General features: G+C 43.7%; 2 protein-coding genes across 5 annotated transcripts in view; one reads left to right on the forward strand and one right to left on the reverse strand.

Moving 5' to 3' along the window:
- The window catches only part of hhat (hedgehog acyltransferase), a 59,800-nt gene extending 47,399 nt beyond the window's left edge, over positions 1-12,401 (forward strand). For 2 of the 3 annotated variants that reach the window (XM_029251487.1, XM_018740090.2), the window contains exons 12-13: positions 1,140-1,259; positions 11,547-12,401. In XM_029251487.1, the coding sequence (XP_029107320.1) occupies positions 1,140-1,222 (83 nt within the window). In that variant the 3' untranslated portion in view covers positions 1,223-1,259; positions 11,547-12,401. Of the gene's footprint in view, positions 1-1,139; positions 1,260-2,927; positions 3,005-11,546 lie in introns of those variants that run through there. The other variant, XM_029251488.1, reaches the window with a different exon arrangement.
- Positions 1,996-13,514, reverse strand: part of kcnh1a (potassium voltage-gated channel, subfamily H (eag-related), member 1a) — a 62,023-nt gene continuing 50,504 nt past the window's right edge. For both annotated transcript variants that reach the window (XM_018740083.2, XM_018740084.2), the window contains one exon: positions 1,996-6,136. In XM_018740083.2, the coding sequence (XP_018595599.2) occupies positions 5,288-6,136 (849 nt within the window). In that variant the 3' untranslated portion in view covers positions 1,996-5,287. The remainder of the gene's footprint in view (positions 6,137-13,514) is intronic.

Consider the following 13,514-nt stretch of genomic DNA (forward strand, 5'->3'; position numbering starts at 1 on the left):
CGAAAGACTTTGTTCGCTGAAGGAAGCTTTTGGGTTTTTGTAAAGCAAAGGTCTTGCTCGAGTTAAGGAAAGTTGGGTTTTTGTACAGCAAAGGTCTTGGTCTAGTGATGGCTGGTTGAGTTTTTGTAGAAAGAAGGGAAGTCGGGTTTTTCCGAAAACAAGGCAGTTTGGAATTTTGTGGAATAAAAGCACGTTGGGATTTTGTATAACAAAAGAAAGTGAGGTTTAGACTGAGGGTAGGTTGGGTGATGGTGGAACAAAAGGCAGGTTGGGTTCTATAGTGAGAGGACCGAGGCCTCGGAGCACTGTTTACTGCCCTATGATGTTAATGGGCAGCAGCTTTTAGCACTTTTAGAATTGAGTTAAATTCCTGCTTGTGGTTGTGCATTCAGATGCAAGAAAGAAAACTACAGAAATGCATCAGAAGTTAAATATAATGGTTCAAAAATGTTAGTTTAATGGGGGTAGTGTAAAATGCAAAGCCCAGCAAATAACACGGAATTTACGGGGTGAGTTTATCTTTGCAGGTAGATTACTGCTTTCAGTTCTGGAGTGCATCATCTCGATTTTATCGGCTCATATATTTTACCCTTTATGTCAAGCACACAGCAGCAACTATTGTCTTCATGTAATAGTGAAATTTATATTTTAATAGTCATTGTCACAGTGGTCTATTAATAGGCCTTATTCCAAATGACGGGCTAAAGCAAACATCCTGTGACAGATATTACATAAGGAGTCAAAATGTTAACACGGTGTTCTGTTATGGACCTTAAACATAGTCCAGATTGGATTTCCTGCCCCAGAGGTGCGTTTCATCTTAGATGATCACTGCTGAACTGTTGGCCACATAGTCTACAACCAAGCAATGTCAAAGCAAGGTTTATGGGTGTGTTTATGTATCTATTTTTCTTGTAATATTATATGCACTTATCCTCTATTATCTGGGCATAAGTGGTTCCTGAAAATGGACCAGGTAATGAAATAATTTATACTTTTGTAATTACTCATTTAATTTAGAAATTAATTATAGAATCTTTTTTTAAAAAAACAATTTCTGACAATATAAAGAATGACCATTAAATATTAGTGGCATTTTTTCCATATTATTTTAAAATGCTGTCTTATTCCCCATCCAGGGTGGTCTACAACTGCTCCACCAGTCCTATTGTTCCTCTACTGCTACGCCCAAATAGGCATGGAGTGGGACAGAAAACAGTAAGGAGCCAACGGCTGCAGCAGGCCAGCGAGAGTGGATGGTGAGAACTATCTACCACACATTGCTAACAGTTTAGCTTACAAAGATTTTTTTTTTCCTCTACATTTCTGAAAGGGAATAACTAAGTAGAAAAGTAAAGCTATTGCCTTAGGCTTCCTGTAACAAACAAGAACCTTAGTCAATACAAGATCAGCGTGTACATATGTTGCTGTTCTGTATTGATTCAATTATTTTTAATCATTATATCATGCTACTTTGGCTGTACCAGATGTACTCGCGTTTAAAAGGGCACGGCTTGTGCGTGGAATCCATCGGGGCTGTTATCGCAGCCAGATCGTGTAGGTTTCGTTTTGATGGCACTAAGGGGATGAGCGGATCTGTGACGCTAATCAGATTAGCGAGCGGGTTAAAGAAAAATCCTGTTTAATTACCACGACTCAGAGGAGACTTACATGTCTGAGTGACACAAATCTAGCTGAGAAATACAGTATTACATTTTAAATAGCTTATCGTAAGAATGCAAACCTATTTACTGATGGATTACTGATGTAAAAATGAATTGCATTCGCATAATAGCTTTGCAAGCTGAAATCTATTTGGGAGCCTTTTTTTGGAATATGCAGGCACACGGGCTTTGCAGGGCACCCTGTTCATTGGTTTGTGCTCCTGCTGTTTCGCTTGGACTTTATTACCCTTGCCCCTGGGCAGCTGTGGGATCTTGAAAATGTCCCTCTAAAAAAAAAAAAAAAAAAAAAAAAGACTCCACACTTTCCCTGTATAAAATAGTTTATTATAAATATGATTTCACATATCTTTACAAATAGACTTTGTGCTTACAGTAGTAAAGTTTCAGTACAGGAAATATATTAATACAATGAGATGTGCATAAATCACATAGTGTTTTATTTGTATGTATGTATATATATTTTTTCCCTTCTGATTACCACATTCCAAAACAAAATACATTGCTACCTGGCAGCTTTCAAGGCTGGCCACAAAAATAGTTCCTAAGAGTTTATTTGTCATGCTCACGCAGAATGTATTACAAGTGCAACCAAAAAAATCAAGTAAAAGTTCTTTTTGGTACTTGACGACAGGGAGGCTGAAACAATGTTACACACAGCAGGGAACGTAGCATCACACACCTGAAAAGCACATGCAAGGAGGGTACTCTATGCAGTGTAAAGTCCTCAAATCAGAGGGAAACACATTTGTCACCCTTTGTATCTCCTTTTACCACAGTATACGTTCCATTCCGTGTGTTTTTTTTTTTTTAGACTTTAATACATTGCTTAGTACACAACCTGTATTGTAATTGAACTGATAAAACTCTTCAGTGGCCACGGTTCAGTTGTATTTAGAACTAAAATCAGTATAATTTTGAAAATGACTAAGTATGCATAGGAGTACAGTCTTAAGCAAGGGGTTCCTCAGAGCACCACTCAAGGGTCCATTATTTTTCCCCTTCTGCCTTATAATTGCCAGCCATCAGCACGTGCTCTTTTAATCTAGTCTGATGTGACAAGGGAGGCAATATGAGTTAATACATTCTGTTAGCAGGGCAGATGTGATGGATAATATTATTGCTAACTACTGGCCATTGCACAGGCATCCTGGCCTGGGCTCAGGTGTTGGGCATAATGAACATGTTTGTTTCACTGAGCCAGCCTACTCTGTGTCTAACATAACATTCCTGATTTCCTCTCAGCTGGCCATTACCAGTGGGCCTCAAGCACGAAGCCCTGTAAAGTTCTACAGCACCTGTAGCATCTAGTACCATCTTACCAAACCTTGCCAATTTTAAGGACCTGAATGGTCACTTAAGAGAAATTTTGCCTTAACATTTCACTTGTCGAGATTATTGCTTTCTTCCCAAATTTAAGCACAATTGCAGTTCAAAATTTGGCTTTGCATTGTTCAAAAGTTTTAAATAACATTCATGTGTCGTACATCAAAAATCTGACATAGCTGTATCTATGGTGACCAGAATAAACACACTCGCTATGACTGAGGAGTTTTGCTTTCACTGCTCACACGTGAGAGAAAAGACAATCACTGAGGACTGGTAAAACCAAGAAGGGGGCTTTTACACTTTTCATCTGTGGCTAATCCTGATTTACCAGAAGGTTTTATATTTGAGGAAATGGTCTTAAAGTTCTCATCACCTCTACATTACCATAAAATTGTGCCATTCAAATTATTCTGTTCAAAAAGGGTTGCTTCCAGAGATTATAGACTTGTGAGAATCTTTGAATAAGTAACTGTGGCATCCTTTGTATAATTTCTACTTTGTGAATTGAGCAGCAACCCTGTCAATGTACAGTTACATTGTCTGTCACATCTCACACAGCCTCCCCTAGAAAACATTTCCAGCAGCTGCTCCACTGTGAAGCTGAGAAAACTGTGATATGGCATTTTTCTGAGTAGCTAGCGTGCAACGTGATATGAAACCATAAAGGGGGTGCATGACTCAACAGTCCGGAGATTCACACTGAAAAATAATGGGAAAAAAGTTCAAGTCTTTAAAGCCGAAGCACAGACAGTGGACGGCACATCAGTTACCAAAGTGTAAAAGATATTCATCCGACCATGCTCTGTCATTCTGCTGATTTGTGTTCAGCGGTCACTGAAGGAAGCTTCCTCTACCTGATTCAGTAGCAACACTCAAACTTCCAAGGAGCACGTAGCATTGAGAACCTCAGAATACATGTCAAACAACTGAGAAAGGTCTATCAGTAAATCATCGAAAAGATCCCAATCACTCTATATATAATCCTCCTCTTGCAGGAGTGTCATTCCAGAAAAGGTCATGTGCATGCAGAATTTTGCTCCAGACCTGAACTAGACAGTTTGGTGATTTTGACTTTTGCGATCACTGCAATTCCTTGAACCTCTTAAGATGAGCATGGTAATGGGACAAAATGAAAAGCAACATGCATTTTTCTTTGTGGAATGCATCTGACACCCACCAGCTACATCTTGCTTTGAAACCTGCTTAGACCCATATAGTTGTAAAAATGTAAAACTAAAGGACTAAGCTACAGTCTCAAAGTTGGGTCTGGAATTTAAACAACAAGGGAAGCAAATCTACAGTCAAGGCCACGAGGAATGGACATGCACGCAAGTACAATATATTACTGGGCCACACATTGTTCTGAGGACGATAAAGAAGTCCATGAATAATGTTTTGGAAGACCCTGCAAGACATCCTGCAACTTTCTTTGCGTTAATTTAAAGGTCTGTCTACCTCCCCAGACAACTGTAAAAACTACAGGGCTCCAATCTCTTTCACATGCATGAACTACAAGGACAACTAGTCATCTCTTAGTGCAGAAGAAACACTTATGAGTTCTAGTTACTCTCTCTTTTTTTTTTTTTTAGTACACCGAAGGAAGAAGGAAGAGTGGTGGGGAAATAGTGTTGGAAATAAGAGTAGGGGCACGTGGAGGTAAATGAAGGGAAATGTGATCTTACGTACAGTACAATAAAGAAAAACAAAGGAATGGTCCTGAGAACGTCTTCATGAAGATGTTGGAAAAGACAGCTAGCACAATATAATATGAAAGAATTGAAGGCAAGTTTTAAAAAAGCAAACAGTGAATGCCTCTTTTCAAAATGCTGTTAAAATCAGATGAAAGGACAGAAATTGCCTAGAAAGGCTGGACTGATAAATAAAAATATAGCTGTGCTCTCTCCTTTCAAGAACTCTACCAAACAAAGACTGCTGGACCTCAGCGCTACAGCTAATGTACAGAGGCGAAGGGTTACAGACGCAGTGGTGCCGTCACCCAGTCGAACCCTCGGCGCGGGTATTGAGGTTCCTTGAGGTGCGACTATTACAATGCAGAACAGCAGCAGAGTGCAGGGTCAGTGTCAGCTCCCAGCTCGATACCCACCTTGGACAGCTCCGTCATGGGGACTTTAAAACACCCAAATATTTCTGCCATCTTGCACTTGCGTAGTAATGTAGCAAGTACTGTGACTCAGTAGGGCTGCCTCCTGAGTCCATGTGCAGTTAGCAGGATATGCTAACAAACTGCACCTGTGGAGTCTTCTCGCTCACACGCTTTATGAGAAGATATCCTCCTTGTCTGAATCGGGCGATGCAGGCCGAGAGATCTCAAACAGCGGCTGTGGGGAGCCTGGGGGCCTCCGCGCCTTCAGTATTCTCAGCATCTCAGCTAGCTGGCCCTCCAAGGCAGCCATGCGGTTGTTGAGAGCCTTAATGTCCTCCTTCAGTTCATGTTTCAGCTCTTGGATAGAAGCCTGTATAGAGTGCTCAGGGATGGGGTAGAAGGTGTGCTTCACCTCGGGCTGCACGGGGCTCCGGTCCTGCGGGGTGCGTGCATCGCCCATGTTGTCTAACCGCAGATCGCTTTTGGTGATGCCACTGTCACAGGAGTCAGTCTTCTTCAGGGATGTCTCCTCGTGGGACTTGGTCCTCTCCGGCAACGTCTCCATGGACTCCGCCTTGGACACTTTGCTCCAGCCGTCTGCTTTGCCGACCGCCTCCTTGAAGCGGCCCCAGCCTTTCCCCTTGGTGGGTTCCACAGACTTGCAGCTAGCTGGGTTGGCTGGGGAGGGGGCCTGGAGTTTGGCACGGTCAGATGCTCCTGAGGTGGAGGCAGCTGAGACTGATGGGACGGGTGTGGCGGGACTCTCTGTAACTGTGACAATGCTGGTGGTGGCAATGGCATCATGCACAGTGGCCTGCTCGACCTGCACTGTGCCCTTCTCCACATCGGCTTCATCTAAGGTGGGGCGCTCAGCTGCCAGACGTGCCTCTTTCTGCTGCCGAAACCTCTGGAACAGGCGGCGCACGGGATGATCAGGGGGCAGGTTCAGCGGGGCCTCATTCTTCCTCCTCAGCCGTTCCTCTTCTTCACGCTTCACATCGCTGATCTTCCGAAACACAATCTGGAATGACAGAAATGGACACCCATTACTAAAGTGGGGTGAAAGGGTTATTCATGGCATAACCGCAGAAATCTGGGTACAGAAATGGTTCTTCAAAAAAGAAAAGCCTTTTGAATTGACTGAGATGGTACCAAGTCAACAGTGCAGCTGCTGGTGTGTGCGCCAGCACCCTTTTTACCTTTTGGCCATTCCCTTAACTACTGAACTGTGTGTTCCCATAATAGAAACACCAGGAGTACCGCAGTGACCAGGAAATTTTCATTAGTCTTTATGTACATTTCTTGTTCTTGCAGTCATTTATATAAATTACCATAATTGATTTGCAAATTGTTTTTTCCCCCAGAACCAAGCTTCTTCTGACAGTGCATTTGCTTTTCTAAGAAGCAAAGAGAAAGAAAGCTTCATGCAATAGAAACTGTGCTGCTTTAAGATCAGACGAAGCGTCTGATGGATGAGCAAGAAGTCTCTTAAAAAGGAGGGAAATTAAGGCGGTTGCTACAGGGAGACCTAAGCAGCTTCATAACTAATTTAAACCAATCATTCAGAAAGGAACAAATAAAAGGATCCTGCAAGTCTGTCTCTGGGCCTTATGAAAAATTAAATATCCAGCTCTAATGTGGAATCTGAAAGGAAATCTTTTGGGGAATATTCCTTTCTCCTTTCTGATGTTGGACCAAACATATGCCACAGTCAGTTTTCATAAATGGTACCCAGCCACTTTTACACATCTTTACTGTAACACTGCTGATATTAGAGAAAAAATAATGATCTTGAGGTTATAGCAGTTTCAATACAGCACTCAAGAGTGTACCAGTAGTACATGTGCTCTGAAGACCGGTTACCTGAAGGACATCCGCCCAAAGAGAACACCTCTTCAACACCATCTAGAGCGTCCACATGCTGTGTTTCCCAAGATTAAGACGATAAAAGAACTGCTCATCCACTGCGTTCACATCTGACAAAGTCCCGTCTTCTCCTGTCCGCCACGTGTGGATTTTTACATCTCTTCATTTAACACTTTTTTTTTCCTTCAAATTTTCCTCTAGCTCTTCTCCCTTTCTTTCTCTAAAGCCTTTGGCCCTTAAACATTTTGCTTTTTAGCGGGGTAATTATGATCTTAGTGTAATCACCTGCCAAAATTCTGTCTTTAAATAAAGGCCATGTCAAAAGATCTTTGCGCAAGGCCCAAATGGAAGTGCTGCGATTTGCCAGTACATAGTAACAGGCAGGGTCATGTCAGATGCGCAGAGCACCACAAATCTTCCTGGATAGCATCTAATGGAAGTTGAAGTTCAGTCCTTCAGGTCTCAGAGTACATTTGTCAAGTTTTGGAATTCACCTCCATAGAACCATAAAACTAGAAATAAATTCAGTTTGGGTTAGGGTCTCAGATGCAGTCGTACCCTCAGGGCAAACTGTGAAATATGCCTTCATCAGTCATTCGTCTCAAAGAGGCTATAATATCGTCATTCTCCTTTTCAGATAGTAATTGAGCCGGAATTTAATTTCAGTCTGCGCTGCTGTATAATGGTTTAGTGTCTCAGATGTTATGTAAACCTTTATCGGCTATTTTATCCATACTCGTTTACACAGACAGGAGGTATATAATTACAGCACGGTTATCTCGGCCAACATGGCATTAATGTAATTTAAACATTGGAGCCCGTGCGACTGCTGGTCCGGAGATGTAATTGTGTCCGAGCGTGCAGTGGTTTAGTCTGTTCAACTGTGAATAGTGAAGCCAGTGCTGTCTAGAGCTTGGGGGGGGATTCATACTCTCCCTGTCCTCAGCCTCCCCTCCTAACCCACAGACAGACACACAAGGCCATATCTTTCAGTGCCGTGCTGAGGAAGAGCTGGTCTTGACGAGCTGTACAACTGTGGACCTTCCGTTACAAAGCAGCAGCACTTTTACTTTCATAGTCTAAAGACACAGATTTTTTTTTTAATGGTAGAATAAGGGGATAGCAAATGACTCAGTGTTATTTTTCCAAATGCAGCAGCAACACATAATAATAATAATAAAGAAAAGTTGTGACTCTCCATCAAATTTAAACTCGTACGGATTGTGTCGAAATTCAAAACTGGGGCGAACACTGATTCATTTCATCACCGTTCAGTCACCAGACGCGCAACATAAGGCAGGTTTTACTTCAGATCGTTGGAGATGTTTGACTGGCAAAGTGCGATCGCTTTTCCACAGCAACCAACTCAATACTGAGACAGATGGCAAATGGAGCGGATTTCACTGCCAGGAAAAAGAAACCTAAAGGCTGGAGTCAGTCCTGCTTACACAACATGCAGGGTGTAAACCGTCTGCTTGAGGCCAAAGGAACAGTATCGGTGAGAATCTCTATTACTTAAAGTAGAGTATTAGAGCGGGTGCTACGCTTAATTTCCCGATTACATAGTCACCCTTGGCCACGCTTTGTGCACGCCACCTTACAAGGGGACTCCCGTCTCATGTTCGATCAGATGGAGAGGCCGTTCCGTGATGAGCTTATCTTCTCAAATCACTCTTTCTGTTCCTCCGGGGGACAAGGCGAAATGACTCACTTCAGTCTATTGCTCTAAATGCTTGCGCCTGTTTTGGCTGCCAGGAGAATGCTATTTAGGAGATTTCTGTTCAGTTCCGTGGTGTTCCTGGATAAGCACCGGAGTCTCTGAAGAAAAGGTGACACATATTATAGCATCTCTACCAAAGGAGCAGCTTGAGACCATCATGCATTTTAATTGGCTTGGGTCTTTTTTTTTTTTATTGGTTGGACAGCTTGCATTGTTGGCTGCTCTGGGGATGTAATTTCTCACCAAAGTGCCGTGTAACTCATCACTGAGCATTACTCACTTGACCAGCTCTTAATATGCTTTTGCCAGCTTTCTAGTGGTTGCTGTGTAACGTACTTTCTCTTAATCCTCCGCGACTGGCTTTCTTCCCTCTTTCTCCATCTCAAAAGTCTAGATGACACAAAAGCGCTCACGAGTTATGCAGTCATCCATTGAAGCTGGAGACTGCAGAGGCCTTTGGTCAAAGTCACTTTGCTTACATGAAGGCACATCATTGCATCCAATGGCTCACAATTCCACTAGAATTGATGCTTTCAGGACCTTAGCCCAACCTGCTTACATGGGGAGGGATCCCTTTCTTATACTTCTCACTTCTCAAGCGTACCACACTGACCGATCTACACACAAAAGGTTGACCATGTATCTCAGGACCGCTGCTGGCATGACAAAGAACGTCACACTTCAATGGAAAGATCAGTCATGTTTTCCAAGTGACTGCTGACACTAATTGCCGGTGAAACGACAGTCCAAGGTGATAAGGCTCTGCTCCACATTTCTTTCAGTTTCGACATTGTACCTGTAGAACTCATGAGTTTTTATCCCTGGTTAGCTGACAAGTCGATTGGCAGGCTGCTGATCCAGTCTGGTTGATTGTTTCATATCAGCTCTGCCTGGAAGCCTTGGATGTTGACAAATGGCCAAGTGTCAAAGTATACATGAATTATGACTGAAGGACAATGGCAACCAGTCATGTGACAGACTTTCACTTTGCATATTGGTGACTTCAGTTCTTGTTGAAATGCAGCACTGCTTATCAGCAAAAACAGCTCTGTTGGCATCCAGTTCTCCTGCCATGTTTACTTGGAAATCTTAGAGAATTAGCCCTCTCCAGCACGAGCTTTAACCTCCTGACCCCCGAGCATGCCAGGTTGGAAATGGAGCACACTCTCCTCTAATGAGGTGTCAGTTTTGCCATGGTTTGCCATCTTCATATTTTATTAGGCTTTGCAATTAATGTACTCCTTTAATAAATGCCTGCTACTCCTTACTGCTTTCCTCCCAAGCTCCCAAGCTCAGTGAGTACAACCTGGGGTGCTGGGTAGGTTGGCTCCAAGTCTCCCATCCCCTCCTCATGGGAAACTATGGCCTTCCTTGAGCTGCTCTTTCCATAAACAGCTGCAATCCCCGGGGTCTGCCTAGGCCAGTCGTGGCAGGAGTCGAGAGCCAATAAAGCACGTGCTGTTTGGGGCATGGAAATTCAAATGACCAGTTGGAAAGCAAAAAACGATGCAGGTCGAGGGCTGATTGCACGGTGATGCGTCAACAGTCTGCCCAACACAATGCTTGAGTGTGTTACATGGCAAAAGCCACAAGTCCTCAAGTTGACCGCAACATCAACAGAGTTCGGCCCAAATTCCCACAGTTCCACTCACTATGGTATCAGCAACCATGCTGATAATATGCCACAGTCACAGTAAAGTTTCTTAGCAGATTCCTGTGCAAGGTGGCAATGTCAGAACTTTATAATTTTTATGCATTTATACAGCAGCAAGGTATCCTTATATATTACATTTACATTCATTTAGCAGACACTTTTCTCCAAAGCCACATCCAATGAACTCTATGTAGTGGTATCAGCCCACACACCTTATTTGCCGCAGTGACTTAAACTTCTAGATACACTACTTACACTGGGCCACTCAGCCATACTTCAGTGGAACACACTCTCTCTGTGTCACTCACATGCTGTGGGTGAACCTGAACGTGTCTTTGGACTGTGGGAGGAAACCCACGCAAACATAGGGAAAACATGCAAACTCCACACAGACTGAGTGCGGATCAAACCCATGTCCGACAGCAACGCTACTCGTCGTGCCACCCCATGCTGTGAGACAAATTTGCCCACGTCCACTGGTTTAGGTAGCAAACTGGCAAAACTGAGCAGGGCTGGTGCTGGAGCAGCCACCTTGCATTTGAAGGACCCCGGTTCAAATTCCTCCTCTTGCTGTAGTACCCTTGATCAAGGTACTCACCCTAAAGTGAGTACAAATTACCTTCTGTATTAATGGCTAAATCATTCGAAGTGGCTAAACACTAAATTGCTTTGGAAAAAAGTTTCCACTAAATAAATATACAAATGTAAAATGGCACGTCGACTGCAGTGACGCAGGTGAGGTTTCTCCTAGTGCAGCGCTGGCTTCAATCCCTGTAAACCACGTCTCTCGGCCCATCAGTGCCTATTGAGGCTTTTTTATTCCGCTTTTTAATCAGCAGTTGGGCGCTCAGGAGTCTCCGAGTTCCACACCTTCATTTAACACCTCGGTCTTTATTTAGCCCACAGGCTCTTTCGCGCTAGCAGATATGGTTTCTGTTCCTCAGAGGAGGGAACAGCGGCTCAGAAGATGCCAAAAACAGCAGGAGATTATACTGTACACGGAACATCTTCAGTAATGTTCAAGTGTAGAGTTGTTTGCTACCCAATAGCCCACCAATCAACAATGTCTGTTCCATTGAATGCCTTTAGAAAAAATTAAAACATTAAGCACAAAATTACATTTTTTTGCTTTATGTTCACAGAAACACTACAACTGTAGTATGTATGTTTTTTTTTTTTCTTTTTTTTAAGCTGGGATGTAGATGAAAAACCCTGCAAGCTCAAGCAGTTTGACCAATGCAGAAGTGCTGGTGCTGTATGACACTTGGACCACACAACTGTCAGAAGCTCCTTCACCACACCTGACCGTTGATGCACCAAGTTCCCTCATCTCTTCATCCTCTCCAGGCTCGAGGGCTATTGGTCAAACCGGACATGAAGGCGAACGCAACGAAGACCACACCACTTCCCTGCTTCGTCCATCCTTTGTTGGTCTAGGAAACCAACCCGTGAGCCGTGTTTGACCGTCTCCTCCACGGAGAGGGATCACATAAAGCTCTCTGCCCGACCTTGAAGAGCTCCTACAGCTCATTAGTGTTACTGGGAATTAACATTGCGCCTCACACAACACTAATGGCTGCCATCCCTTTGAGAGACACGACTGCAGCTTGGAAGTGCGCAGTTAATCTTTGTGGTCATGTTCATCATTTAAAGGACCTAATAGTTGCCCAAAGAAAACCCAGAAGACCAAACATCAATCTCAAGTGCGATTTCCGTGCCTCCGCACCACATTTGCAGGACACCTTCAGATGGCACTCCTTTGCCCCCGGTCACTGCAAAGCACCTGAAGGGACCACGACCGCTTGTGCACCTCGACCGCCGTACGCCTGCTGCGCGGTGCCGTTTATAGCCTGCAGCATTACTTTCTACAGCATGACGACCAGAAAGGCCATCGTACGCGTTTCCAAGGCGACCAAGTGCTGCCGAGCAGAGTGACACACAACACAGTCGCCGCTTACAAAGTCACTTCAATTCCTCCATCGCACACCGCCAATTATGCATTCGCTCATTATGAACACAAATGTATAAATAACTTAAAATTCATAACAGTAAGACTGCATTAACATGCAAAATTATGTAATCACAAAAGTATCTTTTTTTATCCCATTTTGATAACGAGTAGTTAGCAGAGAGCGTCTCGGCGGTACGAAATAACACGCTGCTAGCTGTTCCAGCTTGCCCAGAGCGACAGCGGGAACGCAATTAAAGCAGCTTCAAAGCTGCGTTTCTACCATAGTACACAGGCAGCACGCGTCTGAGAAAGCGCTTTGGGCCTTTAGCGAGTCCAACAGCCAGCAGGCGTCTCTTCCCCCTTCTCCCGAAACTTATCAGGAAGTCGTGCAATATCCCCCTCAAATTAAGCAAGGGAAATGTTCGTATCTTACAGCAACTGTGTTTCGGCGGGGAAAAAATAAAAAAATAAATCACGCTCATCACTCATGTGGAAGTGACTCCAAATTCAGCGTCTAATTAGGCAGCCGAGATGCCAACACGATCGGTCCGGCAGATTGCAGGTACCATCGCCGTCCTCCATTTATTATCATTGCGGCAACTTCCCCAGTGAGATTGATGGACACTGGCAGCTCTCGCATACACTATCTCTACGGGACCCATTTGTAACACTTTTTTCCCTCTCTCGGAATGCAAACATTCACTTCTGACCGAGCTGAAATTGTCTGGTCGGCTCCGTACCTCTTTTTACTGGTTTTTTTTCGTTTCGGCCCCAACACAAGGGAGGAGTACGTGTAATAAAGTGAACTATAAATAAATTAGGAAAATAAATTCCGATATCCCTGCATGGAGTGGCATCCTACCCAGGAGTGCCCCTCTACAGTCTGGTGCCCAGTGCTTCCAGTATAGGCTCTGGTTCACTGCGACCCTGCTCAGGACAAGTGGTTTTTGAAATCGGATGGGTGGATGACTTCCTGTACCTCGTGTCCCTGTCCTGATCTACTTTGAAGTCACACACGGGTGAAAAGCATATCTTCAAAAACTAGTTCTGTGTTATAGCTGAGAAACGTGATGAGTTTCCATGTATCGGGCTGTGAGATGAGCAGCATTTATTTTGCATCAGTGTTTTCATACGATGTTTTGAAACCCAAATGCTCAATAAAAGCTCGCAGTGAACCCAAGTTTGAAATTTCGACTGGTCTTTCTCAG

The sequence above is a fragment of the Scleropages formosus genome, chromosome 4 (assembly GCF_900964775.1).
Source record: "Scleropages formosus chromosome 4, fSclFor1.1, whole genome shotgun sequence".
In the NCBI taxonomy this organism is placed as follows: Eukaryota; Metazoa; Chordata; class Actinopteri; order Osteoglossiformes; family Osteoglossidae; genus Scleropages; species Scleropages formosus.